The sequence below is a fragment of the Pteronotus mesoamericanus genome, unplaced genomic scaffold (assembly GCF_021234165.1).
Source record: "Pteronotus mesoamericanus isolate MK-2021 breed Mesoamerican mustached bat unplaced genomic scaffold, CSHL_Meso_final contig_25, whole genome shotgun sequence".
NCBI lineage: Eukaryota > Metazoa > Chordata > Mammalia > Chiroptera > Mormoopidae > Pteronotus > Pteronotus mesoamericanus.
The window spans coordinates 12,511,777-12,533,446 of record NW_026555105.1 but is presented as its reverse complement, the minus strand read 5'-3'; the positions used below and the strand labels follow the sequence as shown (position 1 = coordinate 12,533,446).

The 21,670-nt window shown below is 51.7% G+C and overlaps 1 protein-coding gene across 1 annotated transcript in view; it reads right to left on the bottom strand.

Annotated features, from left to right (window-relative positions):
* The window catches only part of PTPRT (protein tyrosine phosphatase receptor type T), a 668,669-nt gene that overhangs the window by 14,596 nt on the left and 632,403 nt on the right, over nucleotides 1-21,670 (bottom strand). Inside the window, exons 21-29 of the mRNA XM_054574063.1 lie at nucleotides 21,415-21,451; nucleotides 19,999-20,096; nucleotides 17,666-17,725; nucleotides 16,846-16,962; nucleotides 12,417-12,571; nucleotides 8,604-8,739; nucleotides 6,359-6,508; nucleotides 4,721-4,894; nucleotides 1,047-1,178 (exon numbers count right to left, since the gene is read on the bottom strand). Of these exons, the coding sequence (XP_054430038.1) occupies nucleotides 1,047-1,178; nucleotides 4,721-4,894; nucleotides 6,359-6,508; nucleotides 8,604-8,739; nucleotides 12,417-12,571; nucleotides 16,846-16,962; nucleotides 17,666-17,725; nucleotides 19,999-20,096; nucleotides 21,415-21,451 (1,059 nt within the window). The remainder of the gene's footprint in view (nucleotides 1-1,046; nucleotides 1,179-4,720; nucleotides 4,895-6,358; nucleotides 6,509-8,603; nucleotides 8,740-12,416; nucleotides 12,572-16,845; nucleotides 16,963-17,665; nucleotides 17,726-19,998; nucleotides 20,097-21,414; nucleotides 21,452-21,670) is intronic.

Sequence of the window (21,670 nt, the reverse complement as noted above, 5' to 3'; positions counted from 1 at the left end):
CAGCCCGCCCTGTGTCTGCCCTGCTGTTCCCTCTGCCTGGAACGGCCTTTCCCAGCTACTGCACCCCCCCCCCCCCCACACCCCCCACCAAATCCCTGCTGCCTTCTTCAAGGCCAAAGTCACCTTCTTTGTGAAGCCTCCCCTCGCCCTGTGGCCAGAATTAATTGCTCCCTGTTCCCTGCCCGCACAGCGCTTGGCGGCTGACCTCTATTACAGTGCCGCCCACGGTGGAGACAGTTTGCTCATCTGTCTCCGCAGCCAGACTGGGAGCTCCTGGAGGGCTGAGACTAGAGCTCAGATCCACTTTTATGCTATCCCCACGCAAGGCCCACGCTCACACAGGAGTGCGCTGCGCTATCTGAGTTTCCTCCAAGGCAGTGAAAGGACTGCTTTTCAAAAACCTGGAAGGCCCTTCTCACCTCCTCTACCCAGGCATGGCTGCCCTGCCATGGGGACGTGGGTTCCAGGAGCTGTCCCATGACATGTGTCCTGTGTTGTGAGCACAGGAATGTGTTGTAAGCACATGGTGCTTGGAGCTGTCAGACCTAGAGGGGCTAAGGCATGAAGCCTGCTGGACTTGGGGGTCACCTGTGACGAAGCCAGGGCTCGGTTTGCTGGTCTGTGGACAGAGGGTCCAAGGTTCAAGCCCCCGGCTCTGTCCGCACAGGTTGCACCGTGGAGGGAGCCAGGTGGGTGGGGGTGGCCAGGCACCAGGATGGTCTGTGGGGCTGGGGCCGCAGTCTCATCTGTGAGCTCTGCATGGTTTTGACCACGAATCTGGAGCTGGGCAGGCAAAGCCCATCGCAAGGGTGAGTCCACGCTGGGATAGGGAGGGCCCTGCAGGGGCGGGGCCTGCTGGGAGATGCCCGGCCTTTGCCAGAAGCTCCATGGGCCCGCTTGGGGCCCACAGCCTCAGGGCCCATCAGACAGCCACTTGGTTGGGCAGGGGCGGCGCTCTGCTGGGTCTCAGGGCTCTCCCGCCAACTGTCGGCACAGCTGCCCTAACGCACCTGACCGCCAAGGGCAGCGGCCGGGCCTCCACCTACCTGGGCTGTGTCCAGCTCATTCAGCATCACCACGGAGGAGCAGTTATAATCAAACACCAGCCTCCAGAAGTCCGCCACGGTGTTGGGTAGCGGGTGCTGCGTGACCACGAAGGCGGCAGGCTGCTTGTGGCTCTGACAAAGGAACGACACAGGCTTCGTAAAATGTACATCCATCAGCGAGGTTCTGATGCTGATGCAGCCCGGGTGGCTGCCAGCGGCCCCCGAGCCTGCCAAATAGATTACACAAAGCACCTGGCCGTTCTGTTATCTCTGGGTGCCCTGGCAGCAAAGGGGACCGTCTCATAATGAACTCATTCTCCTCCAAACTAAGACATTTCATTAGGAAAGTGTCACTCAGACAGGGATTATCCAAATAAATTATTTGTGTCTTGGAGCTCAGCAAATAATCATCATTACAATATGAAATGAAAGATTCTGGATGCAGATTTGCCACTCTGCTGGCCAAGGTTCCTCCTGGGATAAAAAGGGGTATCTTGTGTTCCTTTGCCCACAAAGCTGCAGGAGGGGCCGGCTCAGCCCGAGGCAGGGAGCGCCTCCTGATGGGCCTTATGTTGCAGGAGGCTCACTCCTGCCCCAAGGCTGGGTGAGGGCTGAGCTGACCCAGTGGAAGAAGGACAATGTGCCCTGTGAGCCAGCGGGGCCATGAAAGGTGCCCTGGTTTTAGAGTCAGGCAGTCCTGGGTTCAAACCCAGCTTTCCCACTTCTACATAAGCCCATCCTCCAGCCAGTCATTCATGCACCCATCCATCCATTCGTTCAAGCACCATTTGAAAAGGGAATTTTTTTTTGTTCCTGGTGCTAAGCACTAGCAAGTTATTAGATTTCTCCAGATCTCAGGTTCTTGATCTGGAAAATGGGAACTGTAACTCCAAAGAGACAATGGAATGAGATCTGCAAGCAGGAACCAAGCTGTGCGTCCACTGTCAGGGCAGATGGACCCCTGGCTTGGTTCTTCATCCTTGGCGCAGGCATGGTGGCTGGCACCCTTGACGCCCAGAAGACGTCTAGCACACAAACAAATCCGGTCCTGTACTTAGATGGGGAAACTGAGGTCCAGAGAAAATGGCCTATGTATGTCAGACTACATCTGAAGCTTCGACGGGGACCTAAGTATCACAGTCCCCTCTGAGGAGGTTTAGAAAGACCGGGGAGCTTCTCTGCTTCAGTGGTGGTTTGTGAAACCTGAGAAAACAGTCCGTATTTGCAACACGTTTTCTTGGGAGATGGTTCCTGTTGGGGTCCCTGCTGTTTCTGGTGGAGTCGCAAGTCAGCAGGAAGATGGGGAGAGGAGAGGAGCTCACCCACCCAAACCAGATGAAGACCCTGGAAAAGACCCTGCCAAAGACATTACCTAGAGCACGTCTGTTCTGTGGGCTCTCAGTGCAGTCGTGGGGGAGGTGGGGAAAGCCTAGTAGTTGTGGATGCCACCTATGCCCTAGGGCCTTCTTTCTTCTAAGGGTCTTTCCCTGGCCAGTGGAATGGAGGACAAAACAGCTTTCCCCAAAGCCAAACTCTAGCTGCCAACAGCAGGTCTTTCGGCCACATCCCTCTATGGTAAAGAATCCAGGCTTTCAGAGTCAAAAACTTGGGGTTCAGACCCTTGATGCCATTGTTTCTCAGCTAGTTGACACAGAGGCAGTGATGGAAATACCCTGGCCCTCAGTAGTTATCCCCCAAATGGGGATAATAATACAGCCAAATGTGGAACTAGGCAGTATAAGTCCTGGGCCCACCATGGTGCCCAGCACTCAGATAGTGTTCGTTTTCTTCCCGTTTCCCTGTCCTGTGATAAATGCCCTATTAGGCCAGCATGCCTGACAAAGCCTTATCTGAAAATATGTTCGAGATCCGTGGCTCCTGCCGGGTTTCAGGGATCAGCTAGCAATCCATTTCATGGATAACATCATCCTTTACCAGGGAAACATTAAAAATTAACCCAGAGGACTTCATATTTTTCTGCTGGGAGCAAAGCTGCCATGGTTACCAGATAATGCACAGACTGAGCTGGAATACAGATAAGGATTTTTTTTTTGTTGTTTGTAAGAAAGGCAAAGGCCCCAATGATGGCTCGCAGGAGAAATGCCCTGTGGACAAAAAGGGTCCTCTCAGCCTCGGAGCTAGGCAGAAGGCATTTGACTTCAGGCAGCAGCTAACCTACTAAGTGGGAGGCCAGGAGCGTGTTTGATCCTTGCCCTGATGAGGGAGGCAGGGAGAGGGAGCTGTGAGGAGTGGAAGACAAAGCTAGGAGGAACCTGCAAGTGTGGGTGCACCCTCAGGCTCCACACACACACAAACACATGCATACAAACACACCTACAAGCACACAGGCACACATACATATCTACATGCCCTGACCTTGGAACACTCTAACCTAAAGCCAGAGGTCTGCCCTCCACTTCCAGCTATTTGTTCTGACCAGACTCCCTGCTGGAGGACCCAGGGTTTCCATGGAAGACTTGGGTACCCTCTGGGCAGAGGTCAGGGCAGGTCCCTACAGAGCAGAGATAAGCCTCTTGTCATCTCCCTGCCTCCAACACTTCAGACTCTTGGAAAGAAAGTTTCAGGAGGCTCAGAGGTCAGAGAAATAGTTGATCTTGACCCCAGGAGAGAGTACCCCATGTTTCTGCCTGTTCTGGATGGGATTGGAGGTTCTCATGGGCTGGATGGAGGTGACCTCAGACGTGGTCGGGAAGGGGACCTGGAAGGGCTCATCCTCAATCAAGCGACAGTGTTCTCAATCCTGAGCATCGGGAGGCAAGATGCCTGAGCCCCACAGGACTGAGTAAACTATGGGGAGGCTCAGTGAATGAACTCCGGAGTGTGAGCCAGGGTTCTGGGTTCTGGTGTTTCTACTAGGTCTCTGGGTGACCTTCAGCAAGCCTCCTTCCTTCTATGGCCTCAATTTCCTGTGCTGCAAAGTACAAGGAGGAAACTAGACAATTCTGGTTCTTTCCTGATGCAAACATCTCTACATCCCAGAGGTGCAGGGACAAGAACTGGAAGGAGCGGGGGGACCCAGGGGAGAACCATACAAGTCGGGGTTGTGAACCCATTGGGGCAGGGACCTAAACCCCTAATCCCAAACCAGGTCGGGTTGGGTACCCGATGCCGGGAAAGTGTCCCTAACAGAACAGTCACGTTCCCTCCACGCTCCCTTTGCTGTCCCCCACCGCATTTACTGAGCACCTCCTAGGTGCCATCCTCATTCTTGCCTCTGCACAGAAGTTGTCTGGGAACCTGCCTGGGAGCTCCTGGAGGGCAGAACCTACATCTTCACTACCCTGTGTTCCCAGGGCCCAACCAAGGCCTGGTATGTAGAATGTTTCCTGCACTGAACTCAAGGCTGAGCGTTAGCTCTGTGGGCAGCAGGGGCAGGGACTAGGTAGGCTGAACTGTTGTGGATGCTACTTGAAGGTTTTGGTCAATTCTTTCAAGACTTTTTGGGAGCAGATGAGTCAAGAACACACCTTATATATAGGTTTGGACAAAGGCCTTCAGGGGGAGCAAAGGTCCTTGGGGGCAGCAAGATCGAAAGCGAGGAGAGACTGCCTGGGGGAGGTGGTCAGGGTCCTGGGGTCTAGCCACCTCCACCCTGGAAGGAAGCTTCTCCATGCAAAGCCAGCAGGAGCGTTCCCTGGCGGGGCTCAGCTTACGTCCATCAGCGCTGCATTGATGTAGTTGCTGGATTCTCCATCCACTGAGATGAGGAAGGGCAGGCAGCGGTCCAGAGGCAGGACATCCATGCTCCGATTCTTATCGTGGTTCCGAGGCAGGAGCCCGATGCTGCAGTCCTCAGGTCGGACGTGGGGTGTCACAATGTTGAGGGTCTGGGGGGCGCAAAGATGGACAGATGGACCCAGCTCGGATGCTTGCCCGGAACAGGACAGTGATGTTCAAACTCAGCCTAATCCCACTTCTCTATCCTCCAAGCCCGGCCCTCCGGTGCCTTTACCGGGGCTGTTCCTCTTCTCCGGTGCTGTTCTGTCATCATCTGCTCGCTTCTCTGGGCCCTGCGAGCTGAGAGCCTCTTCTAAGGCCTGTGTGACACCGCTCCGATGCCAACGCTGCAGGGGACGCAGGCGCCCACACAGGCTCCCAACACCTGCCAACCCTTTGAGCTGAGCTGCTCATCTCAGCCAGCCTACATTAAAGGGAGGCCTAGCCAGGAAGCAGTAAGGTCAGGGGCAGAGGTAGGGAATCCCTGATGAGTGTTAAATTGTGATCAAATGAGGGGAATGAGTTTTACCAGCGTGCCTCTCAGAGAAAGCTGAGAATGGAAAGATGCTTGGAGGAGCTTCTTAGGATGGGAGAGAGACCCCAGGGGCCAAGCTCTCATATGTCGGAAAATTTTAGGGCATGTCTTCTGCAGAGTAAGTCTTGCAACTAGGGGGCCCGCACTGAGCTGCCCAGACACTCCACCACAGGCTATGTGCAACCACCAGGGGACTGTGTCCTCCACCCTCCCCTCACTTCAAAATTCGGTCTCTACTCTGAATCAACAACATCTACGGGTTTAAAGGGCACTGAAGCATATGGACCCAGTATTTGCCCCTCATGTCCTGGAGCTTCCTTGCTTCCTCCTGCCTGCTCTCAGCCCCTGTTGGCCGCTCTAACCTTGGCACTGACCTGGGGACAGTGGGCTGGACTCTGGCTGTCAAGCACCTCAGTGATTCACATGCAGGCCTCCGGGCCAAAGCTCCCAACGTTCTGACCACATGGGCTCCAAGGTGCGGAGTTGCCATGCCTGAGCTGCGCTCCAGGGGGGTGCTTCTCAAAGTTTAACGTGCACATAAATCACCCTGATCTTGTTAAATTGCAGGTGCCTGTTCAGTGGGTGTGGGTGGGGCCCCAGATCCTGCATTCCTAAAGCTCCCAGGGGAAGCCGATGCTGCAGGTCTCCAGACTCCACCACTTTGAGTAGTGAGGATCGAGGGTACACGCTAGTTGTACAGGGATAGTGAGAAAAGCTGACTCTCTTCAGGGACGGAGGAGCATGAAATTTACACCTACCTGTGTATATTTGCTTGTCTCCACAGACAGCCTGACCAAGAACTAAATATGCCCTCAGTTCAGAAACACAGTCATAGTTAACACAAGCGTCAGCATCCCTGAGTGATGGGTCCGGAGTGGCTCGTGGTTGTGCATTTTATGTTCTGGAATTTGCTCTACAGCCTCTAGGGCTGCAGACTCCGGGAGCACGTGGACATATCAGTTCTCACAAAGAAAACCCCACGAGGGTGCTCCGTGCCCCTGAAGTTGGCTGTGTCACCAAGCCTGGGATGTGTTCCTACCTGAAACTCGTCTTTGATTTGGCTGGAGTTGGTCTGGGGGTCCAGCCTGCTGATGTTGTAGTAGAGAGAGCGGAACTCGCACACGGGGATGGCCGTGTTGCCGCAGAGGCACGCTTCCAGGATGGCATCGTGCACGAACACGTACTGCTCCTACAGTGCCAAGGCAGAGGAACAGGGCACCGGGTTAGGATGGCGGCCTGGACTTTGGTGTCCACATCCTGTGGCCATGAAGGATGGGTGTGACTTATGTTGCACAATCACTACTTTCTATCCTATAACCTGAAGGACCAAGTTTCCAAGTTTTTTTTTTTTTTTTTTTTTTTTTTTTAGTGACGGTCTGGGCTATGGTGAGTTTTGACCCTTGTGTAAGACTGAACAGCACAGTCACAGGTAAAAATTAGCAACTTGTGGACCTGTTGCAGCAGGTGCTCTAGGTGTCCTGCCCATGTCCCCTCAGCTGTCACTTTGACTGGTTGAAGGCTGCTTATTGCAAATACCTGGGATTCACGCTGAGGGCTTTTCCGTGGTCCCAGGGCACACTTGAGCCGTGTGCAGGGCGAGCCAGCAGGGCCAAGGAGCTCGTGCCCCAGATAGGACCCACCAGCAACGCCAGGTGAAGAGGTGGAGGACACAGACCTAAGTACCCTGCCTCCCAGGCGGGACACTTGGGAGAGCATGTTCCACACTATCTCAGAGCTCCCAGGGTGGGGTCCAGGCGTCCACAGTGTCCAACAGCTTGTAAAACACTTTAACAGGGTAAGAAAGCTTGGTCTCCTTCCCTTCGCTCCCACCAGCCAGTGTCCTGGGATTCCCCTCCCGTATAAACCACTTGCCCTCTACTGCTTATCTCAGGCTGCTCCCAAAACATGCGACAGCACCCTCTTGGTCATCTCAGTTCTTTGCACCTCGCTGCTCTCTTCTCCTGGACACCATTCCCCCTTTTCCATGCCTTCAATGTCTCATTTGCTCTGGAAAGTCTTCTCTAAATTCACCACGAGGAAGTTGGTGCTGTAACTTCCAGGCCCTTAACAAAGGTTTCTTGAGTGACTGTTTTCTGCAGAACTTGGCCCATCTCTTTATATAAAATGTTTATTTAGACGCATCGCATACCAATGATGTGCTTGAATGTCTGTCTCTCCCATGAGACAGCAAGGACCGCAATGTGTCTAACGTGAGCCCGCGAGCCTGCCTCCCGCATGCACACCCCTGGGAACAGAGGGAGCGGCCTCCCAGCGTTAGCGGCTCCCAAGAAGCCTGCAGAGCAGCCTGTGGGAGCTGGTGCATGGCCGCAGCAGGGTCCTATGCGTCCAAGCCTGCGAGTGACCAGCCATGCCCAGAGCCACGGCAGTTTCCCTTGGCAGGGTTGGTGACGTGCCCCAGCCCTGGCTGTCCCGGCACCCAAAGCCTGCACCGGAACCAGACGATGGGCTGGCTACAGGAATGACACACCTGGCCTCAAGGGTAGGGCAGGCAGAGAGGCTGCCTGGTGAGAGAGCACGGTTCAGGGGCAGGAGCCCGGCCCCTGAGCTCATGCGGATCTGAGTGCTACCATTACCTGGCTACGGGAGGCTCGGGGGACACAGGTGCTCAGTTTCTTCATCTGTAAAGTGGGGTACTAGTAGGGTTTACCCCATAGGGTTGTTGTAGGGAGTAGAAACAATCCCATGAATGCAAAGAACCTAGCATGATGCCCTGCACATAGTAGGTGCTCAGCAATAACAGTGAAAGCCTCCCCGTTCCTTCAGGTCCTGGGCTCTCTGGCTGGGCAGAGGGGTGCTGAAGGTCTACTTCTCCCTCACAGGCAGGGGCTGTGTGTCCTCTTCCCTGGAATCTCCAGCACCTAGTTCTAGAACTCAGTAACTTCCCTGATTAAGCAGTGACTGAAGCAATGCTGGGCACGGAGCAGGCATTCAATAAATGCCAGTCCTTCCCTAGCTCTCTTCTCCTTCACCCAAGGCTGGGGTACCATTCAAAGCACACCTGAGCATGGTCATTCAGTCCCTGCTTGGATGCCCTCTGGGATGGGGAACTCACCACCTTCCCTCACTGGCGAAAGTCCCTGAGTTGTGGCACCGCGGAGTTGGTAGGGGCGTCCTAGCTTCTACGATGTCTTGCTCGCTGCCATTTCTTCCACACCCAGATCCTTTTCTAGAGGATGCCACCACCCATGGGTCTTTCTGCTCTACCAGGCTTCTCCTAGGCCAGGACTGCAGGTGGTTGGCCAGCTCTGTCCCCCAGGACCCACCTCTGTCTGCACCAGGTTGACCCTCTGGGCCCGGAGCTCGCGCACGCAGTTGAAGATGTCCACCACACCTTCGTTCTCGGCCATGTCAAGCATGGTGTCGATGGCGATGAAGCAGCCGGTCCTCCCGGCTCCAGCACTGGAAGAAAGGATGGTGGTTTGAGTTAGGGACCCTGGGTGGGACCATCCCTGGAGAGGCCTCTGGCACTCAGCCCTGCCCCCAGGGACCGTGCAGAGAGGTTATACACTGTAGAGGTCAGACAGAACCATCTGAACATCTACGTTACCGGGAGTTCCTGAGCAAATGGCTAAACGTAGAGCCCAGTTCTCTCTTTTGTAAAATGGGACAGTACTATTTGCCTTTCGGGCTCTTTGATCAGGTTTGGCTTATTTTTGTTGTATGCATTTACCAAACACTCACTTGGCACTTACAAAGTGCCTGACATTGTTCTAAGTGCTGCACCAGTGTTCACTATTAATTCTCTTATGAGGTTGTTAGGAAGTTTCTCAGCCCATTTCACAGGTGAGAAGACTGAGGCACAGGGCACTTCCCTTGCACAAGGGCACACAGCTGGCAAATGGTGCAGCTGGGCCTTTACCCCAGGTAGGCTGGCTCCGGAGTCTGTGCCCTTACACTCCTGGTCTTAATAATCGTTGTTGCACACACACATGCTTATACAACATGCGTGCATGCGGTCCCATCATCTAAGGACTAAAGGTAGCTCGTCTGAAAGGTACCTAGCCCACCAGAGATGCCTAAAAACATGTCACCTCACTTCCCGCCCTCCCTATCGCTCTTTTTTTTGTCTTTTTCAGCAAATGGAAGCATGGAAGCAAGGAAGGAGAGACGAGAAATCAGGCAGCAGATGAGTGACAGGGCAGAAACCAGCTCTTCTGAGCTGTCCCAAAGGCAGAACGGGAGTCCCAAGTCCCAAGTCCCAACCCTGGGTTTGGTTCCACCTGCACCAGCTTCCCCAGGATCGTGACGCAGGAGCACCCATGAACTGGGCCTTCGACCGGTATCAAATCTCCTGATCCAGACTCGATTCTGACGGCCAGGGGCTTCCTTTGGGAGAACCTCAGACCATGTACAAAATGGCAGAAACATAAACAAACGAACACCTCAAGGAGACCCCATGGACCTCCCCACATCAGTGCTGGGCTCCATAGCTGGGGGACACTACAACGTTTTCCTTAAATGAGTGCAGTTCTGGGAGTGAAGGCCTGACTGTCAGGGAGGCCCGCCTCGGCTTTTGTCTTGTTTCCCTCACAGAGACGAGCGTCTTTGACTTACAGCGTGGAAATGAAGGGAATGCAAGGAGGAAGAGTGATGGAATCATAGGGAAAGCCATACTGGCTGACCATAATCCAAGGAAGACAGGCCAGTGGGGACCGTCGCCGACAAGGATCTGGGAAGCAAACCCATCCCCGATGATCTGGAAAGTACCCGTGGGAGGCAGAGCCTTCGTGTGTGGCAAGGTTTTGTGATTCGAGTGATGTCTGAGTGGTATTTGCCCTAGACTACTTCATCCCCATCAATCCACACCCCCCAGAGGGGACTCAGCAGGCTGGGGCCTCGGGCTTAAGAGCTGCCCCATTCGTGTCTTCTCCTAAGTCTCATTCTTGACCTGCGTTAGGGAAAAGAACGGACTTGATGGAAGTTTTAGTCTTGGATCCCTCGCCTGGTGTTCAGGAGCCTTGGCTTTCTGCCACATGTAACACACCTCCCTCCTGGTTCTCGTGAGGACTGAGCTGTTTATTTCAGCATTCCATACCAATTAAGCTCAAGCTATTTGGGGTCAGACCTCTCGCACCCTCCCTCGTACCCTCTGGGATCATCCATCTGGGATCAAATTCTCGTCTTACCACTTACTGGCTACGTGACCTCCTTGGGTAAACGACTCAGCCACTCTGGGTTTCATTACCCTCCCCCCTAAAATGAGGCTGATAATCATAAGTAGACCCACCATGTAGCATTAATAGCACAATACATGTAAACTGCATGAAATTATGTTCAAAAAGCATAATGCATGTAAATTGCTTTGCCCTGTGCCTGGCTACATAGCAATTTCTCAATAAACGGTTGCTACTGATATTCAACAAATATTTATTGAGCTCCTCTTAGGCACTGGATGCTGGGGCTGGGACTGGGACTATGAAGACGAGTGAGGCCCGGTTCCTGTCCTGAAGGGGGGGCGGTCTGGAGTGGGGGACAGAGTTAAGAGGCAGAGTATTGTGATATTTTGAAGTGCTAACTATATGCCCAGAATCCTCCTGGGCATCTAGTATACGTTAGCCAACCCATTTGATCTTTAGAAGCATCTCAGCAGCAGGTGCCACTCTGCTCAGATGCACTGAGGTGACCCGCTACAAGGATAAGACAGGGAGGCATCGTGCAAGGAGGGCCTGACAACTGTTTACCATGGTCTTCCTGTCCCCCTTCCCCCTTCTCTGGCTGCTCTTTGGGACATATGACTTAGAGGCTAACATTCTGTTGTCCTCAGATTGTAAAGAGATGGAAAGCAGAGAATAGATGGAAAACTCTCAGAGAGCCCAGGGGGTACAAGGAGCATAGGCTCCTAATCCTCAGTCTCCTCGCAGTCTGTGAAATGGGATTTCTAATTCTTGCCTCTGCATTGTGGGGAGGGGAAGTAGAGGCCGTGAAAGAAAGGGGCGGCTCTGAGACTGCACCAGTTTATGGGGCCCCTCCTTGACTTGACTCAAGACCTTGACTGACGTGGCTCTGCCAGGGCAGGGATGAGAGCGCCCGCATGCGGGGTCTGAAAGATGGGCTTGCCCAGTCACATTGGAATAGAGAGTCAGTGGCGGGGGGCGGGGAGCAGTGGCACAGGCTGGCTGGCCTTCAGGTCTGGACGTCCACTGTCCTCCAATTCTTCTTGCCCTTGACATGGCACTTCATCTCCATTTAGGACAATTCAAAGCTGTGCTTGTCATTCCCAATGTGACTTTCCAGGTCAGGACTGAAAGTATCTGTTCTCCACAGTGAGGTGAAACCTGATGCTGTCCATTTATTCTCTACTAGGGACCCTGCAGGCCAGCAACTTATTTGTTAAAAAAGATTTTATTTATTTATTTTTAGAGATAGGGGAAGGGAGGGAGAAGGAGAGGGAGAGAAACATCAATGTGTGGTTGCCTCTCATGTGCCCCATACTGGGGACCTGGCCTGCAACCCAGGCATGTGCCCTGACTGGGAATTGAACCAGCGAACCTTTGGTTTGCAGGCTGGCACTCAATCTACTGAGCCACACCAGCCAGGACCAGCAACTGATTTTAAAATAATAGAAATGAAGAGAAGCGCCTTCCACTGAGGCACTCTGCTCCCATGTCAAGGAGCTGAGGGTGAGCATCCGGAGGGAAGCACATTAGATATCCCCGCTCTGCCGCTGCACACCTGTGTGATGCGAGTGAGGTGTCTATCTGCTGAGCACCTCAGTGTTCTTATCTGTGAAATGGGAATGACGATGATGCCCACTTCTCAGGGCTGGTGAGAAGTAAATGAAATAATGTGCGTAAGGGGCACATGCAGCAGATGCTGTCAGGGCCAAGCCCTCACCCTGGGGGCCGGGTGCAGGGTTACTCTTCCAGGACAACAGAGACGACAATGCAGCTAAGGCCACTCCTATCGTTCTTGTTAGACCTCATCGGAAAGCACTGGGCACAGCACACACAGACGGAAAATCTTTAGGGCAAAGAATAAAGGCCACTGGATGAGACAGTATCTCTCTCCCTGAGAGAGCACAGCTGCAGAGGCTCCCTTTTTTCAGCTGGCAGGGGGGTGAGGGGGCTTTCACTTACCTGCAGTGGACCACGATGGGCCCGGCTTCGGGAGGGTTGAGGAACTTGACCTGGCGGACAAAGCCCAGGAGGCCAGTGGCATAGCAGGGGACGCCGTGGTCGGGCCAGCTGGTGAAGTGGAAGAGGCGGAGCTCCCGGATCTCATGGTAGCCTTTCTGAGGAGAGAACAGGCCTCTGTTCCTCCAGCTGCTGGCCCACACCCCTGCTCAGCACCCCTGGGGAGCCACGGCTGCTGTGCTGAGGGCCCAGTCTCCCTGCTGCCGGGGAGGACAGGCCCTCAAAGGGTTCATAGGTGCTCCTGCACAGAGGGATTCTGTGATCTGTTACATCTGGGAACTTGGGAAGTAGACACAGTGAAAGTGATTGTATGACTGCGGGACTTGTCCGAGCCTTTAGTGTGCTAAGTCACATCTGGATCCCCCGGGGGACGCTCTAACACCCCTAGGTTTGCCCAAGGGACCTTCTTGGGACAAGCGTTTCACGAAACTTATATTCAGTAGAACAGATTCAGAGAAACGTTGGCTTTAAACACTACCTTCAAATCATTTCTAGTGGAATATGAGGTCTTCCAATGATTAAGGTCTGGGGTTCTGTCTCTGATAGTTTCCTTGGCTTTAAAAAATTACCAGGCTCTTTTATTAATTAGATTCTTATTTAGCATTATAAGATAGGGAATAAATAATAGTGTAGCTTCTCTGACTGATGGGACAGTGGGGTCTAGACCTCCGATTGGTTTCCCTTCTCTTCTTACCATGCCTCGCACAGACACCCTCCAGTCCAAGTGACAGTTCTATGACTATTCTAGGGTCAGGTCCCCCTGAGCCTTTGCCTATGCAATGTCCCTTCCTACTTTTTCCACTTAGCGGTCTTCTGGAGATACTAGGTGGCACTGAATAGGAAGCATGTTTGATTATTCATTCTTTCCATTAAAGAATATTCACCAAGGGTTACCTGTGCCCAGCTACATGTTAGGCACTAGGAAGGTTGAAATAAAAGCCTCTGTCCCTGGAACAGCTTATGGTCTAGTTGGGGAGGTAGACTCCTAAGTGGATAATTCTATTAAAGTACATAAAGTACATAAAGGAGCTAACCCCTTCTGGAGAAAGGAGAAATCAGAGAAGGCTTCCTGGAGGAGGTGATGCCTGACCAGTGTCTTGAAACATATTAATAGTGAAAATAATGGCTAATATTATTAATCATAGCCTATGTGTCCGCCACTCTCTGAATACTTCAATGTATTAATTCATTGAATTGTCATACCAATCCTCGTACTGTTCTCTCCTTTTTATGGATGAAGAAATTGACACTAAGCAATGTTAAGTTACGGGCCCAAGGTCAAACAACTAGCAAGTTGTGAAGTTACAACCTGAACCTTGGCTGCTGGCTCCACAGCCTGAATTCCTAAGCATCATCATACACCGCTGCCCGAGTGTTCCCCAGTTGAAGAGAGGGAGGGCTTCCTAGGCAGGGAGGCAGTGCAGGCAGAGCTTGGGGACAGGACTTTGTACCCTACATACGCAGAATCACAAATAGCCTAGGGCAACTTCAGAATGAAGTGGAAGACAGGCAAGGGCAGATGTCAGGACTGGAGGGTGGGCAGCTGGGCGGTTGCTGGATCCTGGAAAGCCTGGAATTCCACTGTCAGGCCTTTGGACTTTGTCCCAGAGGCACTGACTGGGGGCCTACAGGGAGGTTGCCCAGATGGCTGCACGGCAAGGGCAGTGCATCAGGTTTGCGTTTTAGGAGGGTCGCGCCGGCTACTGTGTGGAGGAGGGATTTGGCTGAGTGTGTTAGGTGGCTGCGTACATGGCTACCCAGGTCCGTTTTCCTGGGCCAGGGTCCCTTGCCTTCCCGGCCCAAGCTACTCTGACTGTTGGCGGCAGACAGCTCAGAGTTCCCCCTCTTTCAGAGAATTGCTCTCAGCCCCAAAGGAGCCCCCTTTCCTGGGCTGGGAGCGGGCAGCTGACAGTCAGTAACTGAGACTTAGAGTGACCAGTTGACTTTGTCAGTCTGCCCAGGACTGAGGGGTTTCCCAGGAAGTGGCACTTTCAGTGCTAAATTCAGGAGGGTCCTGGGAAAACCAGGATGATGGGTTACCCTAATGGGGTACAAAAGGCCTCTTGCCTCAAGGTGGGATGAACTCTATGGTATAATTTGTGCCCTGGAGCTCCCCATAGGACCAGGCTGAGGCTGGTCCCAGCTGAGACCAACACCCTTGCTCAGCTCCTTCTCCTGCCCTGCTCTGTCCTGTTCTGCATCCTTCTGTCCCCTTCTCCTCGAGTTCTTCCTTGACACATCAAGAGGACCCAAATCCTGGTCTCAGGCTCCATTTCTTGGAAACTCAAACCGAGATGGGGCAAGGCTAGGGGCAGAGAGCCTTGTCAGGAGGCTGCTGCGGGGCCCAGGAGGGCCCAGGCAGGAGCGAACAAAGGCCAGAGTTACGGCACCACTGGCGGAGCTGAAGCAGGCGAAGAGGAAGCAGCTTCAGGAACACTTGGAGTTTTCCGCTCCATCCTCTGAATCAGCTCAGCCCCGGGAAGCCCTTGTTGGAGCCCTTGCCAACCTGTGCTGTGACTATTTCTCTCTCCTTGATGGGACTGTGTACTCTTTAAGGGCAGGCACCATGTCCTCTTGATTTCTGGGTCCCCAGGTCAGGAACCGATTTTGAGCTAATCACCCAGGCAGTGCTCGCTGAGCTGAGTGCCTGCCTGAGTACAGCGGAGGGCCTGGCTGACTCACTCCTCTGAGACCTGGGTCTTCCTAGGGATAATATCGTCCCTTGTGATTGAAAGAAAAACCAAAACACAGCCCAAGGAAGGACTCCACCTGCTGGGGCGCCTGCAATTCCCTGAGGTCCCCCTGACTAGGGCCTGGTGCCAAGATGGGCCATCACATCCCAGTTACCGTGCGGTAGACGAGATGGGCGTGCCACCTGGATCCTCTCTGTGGGCTGTGCTCCAGGCTCAGCTGAGGAATGTTGGCGGCTAGTGATTCACAGGTGCCCCCCTTTCTGGGGAAGTACCCTTAGCTGACAGGAGCCGGCTCACCCTGAAGGTTACCCCTCAGCGCATGACTGAGGCAAGGGGCCAACTCTATGGCGTGGTTTATGTTCTGAGGCCCCTGTGAATCAGGCCAAGGCCAGGCTTCCCTTTCTCTCTTCTGCTTCCCTTCCTCTTTTCCAAGTTTCTCTCTAGAATGGTCCCTTGATAAACCATGTGCATCTGAATCCTTGTCTCCGGCTCTGCTTCTAAGGAACCTGATCTAAGACCACATTGATGTAGCTGAGGTCCTCCCTCCGGTGGGGGCGCTGCAGGGAGCAAACGGTATGTCCAGCGCTCAACTGTGCACACAGGACCGGCACTGTGCAAGGGCCCGCTTAGGGCCTCACGAGGACTTGCCAAACCCCAAGGTCACAGTTCTCAAAACACTTAAGTGCTCTACGTCCTCAGGCCTGTGGCCACTCCGTCCATGAACACTGCTGCTGGTAGAAAGTGGCAACTAGGGTGGAGTGGATGTGATAATGAACTTCAAGTCAGGGGCTCACCACATGTGAATCCTGGTCCAGCCACCTTGCAGCTGGGCGGCTTTGGATAACTAACTTAAATGCTCTGTGCCTAATTTTTCATCTATAGAATGAAAGTAATAATTGTACCTACCTCAGGGGGTTGTTAGGAGGATTAAATGAGTTAATTTATGTAAAGCAGTTAGAAAAGCACCTGGTTTAGTAAATGCTCAGTAAATATTAGCTATCATTATAATACAATAGTAATGATATAATAACAATGGTTCTGTAATAATTGAATTATAAATATGAGGATAATCATTTGCAAATCTCTTTCTTGATCTCAGGCTCCTGCCACCTGGCCTCCTTTCCGTGCTTGGACCAGCATTTCTCAGTCCCAACACTGCTGACATTTTGGGCTGGATAGTTTCCTGTTGTTTCGGGCCAGGCTGTCCTATGCATTGTAGGATGTTTATCAGCACCTCTGCCCTTTACCAGAGAGATGCCAGTAGCACCTCTCCTTCATCCGTTTTGACAACTAAAAATTGCCAAAGGTCTCCTGTGGGACAAAATCACCCCAAGTTGAGAACCACAGGCCTAGAACATGCTGAAAAATTTGCCCCTCATTGTTTGTCTAGATGCCTCCTCCTCCAGGATGCCCTCCCTGACCACCTCTGTCTTCACTAGGGGCATGTTTCTTTCGTGGCTTTTATCACCATGTGTATTATTCCATGTATTTGTTGAATTCTGTTCATCCCTTTTGTTGGAGATGAGATCCTTTGGAGAAGGAGCCACATCTAACTTGATTGCTGATCTGTCAGTCACAGGACGGGCAACAAAGTGGACCTTGCTCGCTGTGTGTCCTGAATGGACAGACCGCCTGGCTTGCTGAGTGGAGAGGCTGCCCACAGCCACAGTGACGCTTACCTTCTGGACTGTGAAGGTGCGTATGACGTATTCTGCCAGGGGCTCTGTTTCAATCAGGGTGACTTTAATGTCTCCGTAGACCTCTGTGTCGTCTGGCCAGTATCGCACACACTTCACCTGTAAGAAAGGACAGAAACAAGGACACATGAGCAGGTGGCTGAGTGTGAGCAGCTGCATCATCTGGGTTTCCCGTTCAAATAAACCCAAGGGTGACTTTGGTGGCATTTCAGTCCAAGGGGTTCTCAGCTGGCCAGGGATCAGAAAGTGCGCAGGCCCAGCTCACTCCCAGGAGTTGGAGCCATTAGGAGTAATGGTAGTACCTTCTTTTGCGGAGCTCCTTAAAATTTTCAAATCCATTATCAAATAATAGATCTAGGTGAGATAGGTGGGTGGTGGTCTCCCCATATTACAGATGAAAATAATGCTCAAGTTTGGAGGGTTTGGTGGCTTCTCCAAGGTCATGTGGCCGGTTTTCTACCTTTGGCTGAGTGGTATATCAGGCTGGGGCAGCTGATATCAGCAGTGCAGAGATGAGAATAAAAGGTGGGAAACGGTGAGGAGGGGAAAGCGGAAGTGGTGGGGAGGGGGGCATTAGTGTTAAGATCTGGTCATTGGGGGCTGGAAGGAGAGAAGGAGAAGGCTCTCAGTTGGGGAAAGTATGGAAAGTGCCGGGCTCAAGGGGAAGACTCTGCCGCTGTTCTCTGACCGGGCAGCAGGTGCTGACGCTCTAAACAAGCCATTCCCCCATTTGACTCTCAGTCACACTCCACAGGAGGAACAAGAGATCATGGTTTTCCCCTTAAAAGAACAAAAGCATTACCATTCCGGGGGACGCCGCGCGGCCTAGAGTGGCATTTCCCACAGTGTGTTCCGCTGGGTGCTAATAGGTGTTAGGTAAAGAACAAGAAAACAAAAACAAAAAAGGCTTTGTGGTCAAATGAGTTTGGGAAATGCTGGATTAAACAAAGTTAAACAGGTTGTTTTACTACAGGACTACTCAGCTGGCTTAATGTGCTACTGCTAATGTTTTGTTTTGTTTTCTTTTTGACTTTCCAAAAGGGGCAAAGAGTACACAGCATTTCCCAAACGTATTTAACCATGGAACCCTCTTCTCACTAAGCATCCTGCAGACTAGCATCCCGTGGAACCCACTTAGGGAAACGCTGGTGGAGTGCAACAGGCTTTGGAGGCACATGGGTGGACTGCATGACTCAAACACTCAGCAGCTGTGCAGCTTCCAGAAAGTGCTGAAACCTCTTTGAGCCTCAGCTCCTATTAATGATGACCGCTATACTTATGGAGTGCTTACTATGTCTAACACTGTCTCCTACAAATACTTTACATGTATTATTTTAACTACTTATTACTAGAACCATGTAGATATTATTATCCCCATTTTACAGATGAGTAATCAGAAGTACCGGGAAGCTAAGAAAATGGCCTAAGGTCAACAGGAAGGGGTGAAGCCAGGATGCAAAGCCAGGGCATCTGAATAATTACCAGGAACACTGTCTTGTACAATTGTGAGAAGAAATAAAGTTAATGCATGATAGGGCCTGGTGCAGTGCTTGGCTCCAAGCAGGAGTCCCATTAAGAGATGGCTCTTCTGTCCCCTTCCCAAATTCAAATTGGATTCATGGTCTACCCATCCAGGGAACTGGTCTTTGATGTGGGATACATTACAGAACAGGCTGGAATTTGCCTCTGGATTCTTAAATCCTGGGATGGCTTTTTGTCCACAGTAACCATAGTCTGGGCCTCAGTCCCTGGGGAGCAGTCCTGGGTGGAGACCCCACGGGCACTCGAATGAGACCTGAGAGTTGTAGGCCCTGAACGGGTTCTGGGTGGGTGACTTCAGGGTAGTTACTCTACCTCTTTGGATCTGTTTCTTCATCTGTAAAACTGGGGAATGGACTGGACAAGAGTGGGTTCAAGGGTCAAGTCTCTTCTGGCTCTGAATTCCTATGAGGACATGAAATGTCCACAGCCCTTTACTGGATTATGACTCACAGCCGAGATCTCCCTTTCCCATGATCTCAGAGGCCAGGATTCTATTTTAATGAATTATCTGGTTCTAGCCAGAGCAAAAACTTATCTGCCCACTCTAGTTAGCCCATAAGAAGAGAGTCCCTCTTCATTCTAGTGTGCGCGCACCCTGCCTGTGACCCCAGCAGCCCACCCACGCACGTGCCACAGTTTACTAAGTAGGCAACAGCAAGCTGGGCATAGCACTCCCATTTCTAAGCCCTAGGAGGAGCTGAGGACCACCCAAGAAAAACTTGAGATAGACCAGAATGGCAGACCACGGTCTGAACCCTGAAGAAGGCGGAGGTTTTAGAGGTCAGGGGACAAAGGGTTGAATGCTGCTGAGTGGTCGAGTACAATGAGAAGAGAAAGTGGCTGCTGGATTTGTCCACATGGAGGATGTTGGCGATATTGACATCATCACTGTGGTGGGATGGTGGGAGGAGCTACGCTGTAGTGGGCGGAAGAGAACCAGAAACAGAGCCTGCATGCAGGTCTTTAGAGTTTGGCAGAAAAGTAGAGACAAGAGAATCATTTTTGTTCACCTGTCTTGTATTTTTAAGGAGGAAGGTACTCAAGATGTTTGCTTGCAAACATCTAGCAATCAGAAAGAGAATTATTTTTCAAGCGAGGGGGACATGAGAGAATTCTTGAGCAGAATCCATGATTCAAGGCTCTGAGGTTGCCTTTGAAAGGACAAGAGTCACTTCTTCTATCGTATTAGGCTGAGTCAAAGAATCAGCCAATATTCTACCACTTGGGTCAATGGAAACAGTTATTTTTATGGTTCAGCTTGATAACAGAGGGGAAGAATGAGATGGTTATAGACACAAGTAGATACAAGCTTTGTGGCGTGAAGATGTGGTAGTTCACGTCTGATGGCTTACATTTCCTCCAGCTATATGAGATGACGTCATCAACAGAGAGTGGGGGTGGAGAAAGGAATGGGGGGGTCTGAAAGGAGAGGACATCCCTTGAATATGAAACAGAAGTGAGGATTTCTCCCTCATAGGTGGCTGTGAGGGTGAAATACTGGACAGGAAGCCCTTGGTACAATACGTGAACAGAGACATGCTCAGGTGTGGGACACCTGCATCCTCTATCCAGGTAACCGCAGGAGGGGCTTACCCTGCCCACTTCCACGAGGTTGGTGACCATGACGATGCTGGCCGAGTTCTCCTGCCAGATCATTCTCCAAAAGTCCTTTACGGTCTCCTGCATTGGACCTGCCAACAGAGATGGAGACGGCAGGGTCAAAGACTGCACGTGTCAGCAAGCAGCCAGGAGGCCATCCTGTGTGGCTGCTCCGTCCCAGCTTCACATAGCTGAGTGACAGCGAGGATGGGGGATCCTTGCTGGGACATCCAAGTAGCTGCGACGGAGGCCTGAGGCCTGGGAGGTCAGAGTGTGGGTAAGAAGAGTCACATTCCAAACTCGCCAGCTTCTCTCCTCTTCCCTCGCTCATCCTCCTGCTCAACCCTTCCTACCAGCCGCTTTCCCCCAAACCCCCCCCTTATCTAGACTGTGGTATGGGTTAATAATACAGCTTAGGGGAGATTTTATAAGTTTGGGGCTCCAGAACCTCAATGAGACAGGAAGGAAATTGGGGTATGGAGGGCGGGAGGTCAGAGAGCTGCCAGGGGCCCAACGCTGAGCGCACAGAGAGAAGACACCCAAATTTGAGCATTTGTCTAGAGCTCAGGCAGACAGGGGAACAAAGTAGACAAGAAATGAGGGGAGATGGGACCTGAGAATTCAAAGCAATTTTCTTAGAAATCCCTCTTTCGACATCTCGGACCTTTATCATTTTTAAAATTACAAGAGTAATATGTGTATTTGATATAAAAATTTGAATGTCATTTTTCTATATATACACATATACATGTATCTGTATATGTATTTACTATAAGAGCATTGTATCTATTGTATGCCCTTAAAAATTCTTTCCAAGCATGATATTTTTCATAGCTGCATAATTTTCCATAATAGGGAAATATCACATGTTAACCGATCTACCAGTTGTTGGGCACTTAAGATTTTTCACTTCTTTTTCCTATTGTAGATAACACTGTGAAGAGTGTCATTTATATATGTCACTATCCACACATATAATTATCCACAGGATTTCCTCCCAGAAGGGCTTGAGAGGAATGGTCATTTTTCAGCCTTCTGATTACATACTGCCAGGTTGCTCTCTAAGACACCTGGCTGCTGCTCTCGTCTTGGCACACATGCGCCAGGGAGATAAGGCACCATCAGTTCCACTTCGGGACGGTGGATTCTGGGGGCACACGCCTGAGGCTGCTGCTTAGGTCTGTCCTGCCTGACCATTTCCTAGTCACAACTCCTCCCTCTCTTACTCATGTCCCTCCCTATTGTAGCTGAACTTCTAACCCCCTTACTTCCCCCAAAAAACAATGAGCAATCTCAAGACCTCTGGAGGTGCCCCAGCGAGACTCCTACATGACTTTTTTGAGGGCAGAAGCTCATCTCTCTTCTCCAGTGAAGGGCAAGGGCCCTTTAGAGGGAAAGGAGGGCACTTACCTTGAGTTGCAATGTAGTGCCGAGGTCGATGGTATCCCTGGATAACAGAGAAAAGCACAGTGAAAGGCCTCTTGTCAAAGCATGCAAACAGCATAAGACCAATGATTATCCTTTCTAAGACATGGCTTCCTCATAGGCAAAATGGGAATAACCTGGGACATTTCTAGAAGTGTCAAAGATTAAATAAGGTAATGCATACAAAGTGCTTAGTAAATCACTAAATGTTAGCTATCACTCTATTACTATATTTGAGAGG